This window comes from Pleuronectes platessa, chromosome 1, assembly GCF_947347685.1.
Source record: "Pleuronectes platessa chromosome 1, fPlePla1.1, whole genome shotgun sequence".
NCBI lineage: Eukaryota > Metazoa > Chordata > Actinopteri > Pleuronectiformes > Pleuronectidae > Pleuronectes > Pleuronectes platessa.
The window spans coordinates 28,675,937-28,681,144 of NC_070626.1; the positions used below are offsets into that span (position 1 = coordinate 28,675,937).

General features: G+C 43.2%; 1 protein-coding gene across 1 annotated transcript; it reads left to right on the top strand.

Moving 5' to 3' along the window:
- Positions 1 to 2,445: 2,445 nt before the first annotated feature.
- Positions 2,446 to 4,311, top strand: lingo1b (leucine rich repeat and Ig domain containing 1b). The gene has a single exon (XM_053423710.1). The coding sequence runs from the start codon at positions 2,464 to 2,466 to the stop codon at positions 4,309 to 4,311; it is 1,848 nt and encodes a 615-aa protein (XP_053279685.1). The 5' UTR covers positions 2,446 to 2,463.
- The last annotated feature ends 897 nt before the right edge of the window (positions 4,312 to 5,208 follow it).

Sequence of the window (5,208 nt, forward strand, 5' to 3'; positions counted from 1 at the left end):
GTGAAGTGGTGAGATGATGAGTAGAACTGGGCTGCGAGGCCAGATTACACAGATAGCAGCCCCCTGCTCTTGCTACAGCGAATATCATAAATCATGCATGGAACTCCGGTAAGAAACTCACCGCTGGATTTGCATTTGCTTGTTTCCCGATTAGCAAGGACATCACTGCACCTCAGCTTCATTCACAGGCCTGATTCTACAATATAAAACCTTACACTGTGTCAAACAGATAAACATGTCACCTGCTCTCAGTTTCTCTACAATAGCTCACTTCACCAGGGTTTAGCATCTGATCTCATACATATTACACACTGTGGGGATTTGAATTATACGTTCTATATTTATACTAGGTATTTTTTTTTCAAAGTCACATAATTGCACTTGAGTTTTCTATTCTGACGTTGTGCCTTTTCCTGATACACACTGTGGGCTGACACCCCACATGTCTGACAGAGGCAGCCAACAGAAATCAACAGCTCTGGTGGAAGTGAAAATGGAAGCCGCCTGGCTGTTACTCAGACGACAGCCCAAGCTGTTGCAGCACCATGAATTTAATTCAATAACAGGGATTCGTCTGTAAATTTGAGGTGGACCAATAAAACGGAGAATGATCCTGATCGATCCATGACCGTCAAGTTCATCAGTTTGTTCAACTGACAACAGAGCAAATGGAAGACGGCAAGAAAGATTCTAAAAAGCATCAAATGGATCATTTGAAGGGATTTTACAAATATTAAAGAATAATCCATTATTCGATGGCCACAGGACAATGCTATATTTGTACAGAGACTATATTACCCTCTCAAAAGACAATTTACTACAACTAAAGACAGATTTATTAGTTGGTTAATGATAAAGGCCGATATCAGCCAATATGTCCCCATAGGAAAACTAGTTTGTGGCTTTTTATAGTTTATAATAAAGTATATGGTTAAACTATAAAAAGAGTTATAGCAGATTGTTATAATATCATAGTTTCATTACGACAGCTTGGCAATGATTCTTAAATTGAAATATTCTCTTTTTCTTTTGATATAAATACGATTATTATATTGGTATCAGACGTTTTATTGAAAAATATGCGTATAATAATGTTTGGTTATTTTTTTTAAACAGTTTAATGGATTTATATTCTTTTTTGTTCACATAAAAAGGTCTAAGTAAGAACATTAATCATTAGCTTGAGTCTAAGTCGACATTATGACAACAGAGCAGTGGAGAAGCCAGTTTTTTTTTTTGCATAAAGACAAATCACAGCATCGTTTCTCTTACTTTTCACGAGGCTTCTTTAAGAGTGTGTCCCGCTGACAGAGCTGTGACTTAAATCACATGATTGATGTGAGAAGTCGAGCTTGAAGGTTTTAGCAAGTTACCGTGCCCCTGAGTCAAAATCAAATAGGGGGTTTAAACTTCCCCCTGTCTCCATTTATCACCACTTGGCAGCAATCTCTGTTTTACAGTACATCACTGCAAGGTCAACAGCTCAGCGCGGCACGGGATGCGTTAGGATTGCAAAATGTTTCAGGGAGACATTTGAAGATCAACAAAGGGATTTTTTTTTTGGGGGCTGCTAATTAAAAATGGTTTGTATGAGCCGAGACGATGTGTCACAGCTCCTGGCAAGAACTGTCTTCAGTCCAGTCAGAAGACAGACGCCCCCACCAGGGTGCTTACTTTCTGTGACAGAGCCCCTTGTATTGATTGGCTGATTTCATTACTTGTGAGGAAAAGTCGACATAATGACATTTTATTCAGCGAGAGGGGAAAAGGTGGCTTATATCTTTTTTTTAATGGTTTACCGATACAAGGGGAAATTGTTTTATCCACTGACTTTGAAGTCATTGGAGTTTTTAATTCACCGTGACTGGTCATTGTGGAAGCTGTTTATTATAGTCCTATAATATTGTAAGGACCTTTCCGTGTAAAGTGGTTTGAGATACTATATGTCGTGATTTGGCACTTTACAAATAACGATGTGTTTTCAGATCAATCCTGAGGTAACGATAAGAATATAGTGGTTCACCCATCTGCTTTGGTACATTATCACATATTTCCATTTTATCCAAAGAAAGCTGTGATGATAATACTATACAACAAAGTGGAGCCACAATATATTCTTGTTATTGTGAAAAACAAGGGCAGCTGTAATTACCCATATCTGTTTCCATGTGTAAACCTTTCCTCTTCATTTGGTGCGTTTAGCATTATTAAAGTTATTTATGCATTCATTAATAAGCTGAATGTGATAAAGGGCTCAATGTAATCCTGCTTCACTAATGCTATTTCTTTTCCCTTGGAAACGAATGACAAAAGTATTTTCTTGTTTTTCTGTCTGCTGTCCTATAAAATACTGTTGTTGCTGTTGTTGTTTTGTCAATTGTCAATTGTCAAAGCAATTTCTGGACCATCATTCCACTTTCTCAACCCTTCTATTTGTCTGTGTCTCCACAGGTTAGCAGTAGGATGGTGTCGGGGGAGGCGGGAGGGCACAGCTACCTGATGGCCTGCTGGCAGCCAATCCTGATCCTGATGCTGGGCACCGTCCTCTCCGGCTCCACCACCGGTTGCCCCTCCCGATGTGACTGCAGCGGTCAGGAGCGCTCGGTCGTGTGCCATCGACGGAGACTGGCCACGCTACCTGAGGGCATCCCAACGGAAACCAAGCAGCTGGACCTCAGCAAGAACCGTCTGAAGACTCTGGGGCCGGAGGAGTTCATCAATTACCCTCAACTGGAAGAGCTGCAACTCAATGAAAACACAATCTCCTCCATCGAGCCGGGGGCGTTCAGCAACCTCATGAACCTTCGAACTCTAGGTTTGCGCAATAACCAGCTGAAGCTCATTCAGCTGGGCGTGTTCACCGGCCTGACCAACCTCACCCAGCTGGATATTAGCGAGAACAAAATTGTCATTCTGCTGGACTATATGTTCCAGGAGCTGTACAACCTGAGGGCTCTGGAAGTCGGCGACAATGACCTAGTGTTCATCTCCCCCCGATCGTTTCATGGCCTCAGCAACCTTGAAAAGCTCAACATTGAAGGATGCAACCTGGCCTCGGTGCCCACTGATGCCCTGAGCCATCTGCATAACCTGGTGTCACTTCGATTGCGTTATCTGAACGTCACTGTCATAAGGGATTACTCCTTTAAGAGGCTGTATCGGCTCAGGGAGCTGGAGGTCTCGCATATGCCCGCCCTGGATTCCATGACCCCAAAATGCTTGTTTGGACTCAACCTCACATCGCTGTCAATCACAAGCTGCAACCTGACCGCCATCCCCTACCAGGCCATCAGTCACCTGAGATATCTACGGTTTCTGAATTTGTCTTTCAATCCCATTCAAACTGTGGAAGGGAACCAACTGTTAAATCTACCGAAGCTGCAGGCCTTTCATTTGGCTGGTGGAAGATTAACTGCCATTGAGCCCTACTCTTTCCGAGGACTCAACCACCTCCGTGTTCTCAATGTGTCCAGCAATAGCTTGAGCACCCTGGAGGAGTCTGTCTTTCACTCGGTGGGGAACCTGGAGACCCTGGCTTTATACGACAACCCGTTGGCCTGTGACTGTCGCTTGCTCTGGGTCTTCCGCCGGAGGTGGAGGCTCAACTTTAACAGACAGCAGCCCACGTGTGCTTCGCCCGAGGTGGTGCAAGGAAAAGAGTTCAAGGACTTTCCAGACATCCTCCCCTCCGACTATTTCATCTGCCAGAAATCAAAGATCATGGATTATAAAGTTCAAGAAAGCCACGTGGATGAGGGAACCACGGTTCATTTCTCATGCCAAGCTGAGGGTGACCCGGTCCCTGTGATAATGTGGCTCTCCCCCAAGAAGGAATACATCACTACCAAAACGGCGGGGTCGAGACTTTCCGTGTCTAACGATGGCACGTTGGAGGTGCGTTACGCCCAAATCCAGGACAACGGCACCTACCTGTGCATTGCAAGCAACGCAGCGGGCAACGCCACCAAAGCTGCTCACCTTTTTGTGCACAGCTACTCCCCCAACTGGCCCCACCAGCCAAACAAGACATTTGCCTTTATTTCCAACCAGCCCAGCGACGAAGGAGCTAATGTGACCCGGGCCACGGTCCCCTTCCCATTCGACGTGAAGACGCTGATCATCGCCACCACCATGGGATTTATCTCTTTCCTCGGAGTGGTCCTCTTCTGCCTGGTGATACTGTTTCTCTGGAGCAGAGGGAAAGACAGCACCAAGTCGAGTATAGAGGTCGAGTATGTGCCGCGGAAAGAGGAAACGGAGGAGGCCAGTCCAACTGAGGAGCCCGTACAATTCAACATGAAAATCATGTGAACCTTTAACCGGAGGTCAGCTTACAGACTGCAGTCAGGATGCATCCTATCCTCGCTTCGAATACGTACTCGGTTCGTGAGCGATAGAAATTGCACAGCAGCAAATGCATCTTGACAATATACCATAGATTCTTTTTTTTTTACTTCAGGGACTGACTCTTCAAAACAAAAGGTTGAATTGCAAATACTACCATTTCTGTAAATTTGTATTGGCAATACTCAGATCAGTATGTTAACATGCACCTCGACAAGTCCATTACTGTGTGTAACCAAATTTAAAAAGGTAACAGTTTGAGTGGAGCACACGGATCGGAGGGATTTCGTGATGCAGGGATTGTTTGTCCAGGTTCCATCTCTCTATCAGCACAAAATAAGAGAATGACTGTGTTGATTGGATTGTGTTGCATTTTGCTGTGGTTTGTTTTGATGGATGTACAAAGCACAATAACGCACTATAAGAACAAACAAGAAAATCTGTTAATTGAAATCTTGAGTTGAATGTAGTTTCTCAGTTTTCTTTGGTCACAGTACAAGTGAATAACAAGTATTATTATACAAATACAAAGACGAGAAAGTGAGATTTGGAGAGATTAAAGATTGCACTTTAAAGAAAAGTCACAGTTACAGCATAGTCCATATTTTTAGGGAGACAAATCTGTTACAAGACTAAACAAATATTTTTTCAGAATAAGGTCCTGTGAAGAAAAAGTGATGTTTTTGTGGAGTTGTAATGTTATGATAAAATATGTCTTAAGAAAAAGACAGTTTGACCTCATCACCCAATATCACACATTTTGTTTTCTCTGCCCATTTGCGTGCTGGTTTCTTCAAAACAAAACCATCAAACATTAGCCTTTACCTTCATTTAATTGGCACAGACAAATTATTACAATTTTGC

Bases quoted from the DNA above. Each gene is read 5' to 3' on its own strand.
- lingo1b (XM_053423710.1), top strand. From the start codon at position 2,464: ATGGTGTCGGGGGAGGCGGGAGGGCACAGCTACCTGATGGCCTGCTGG.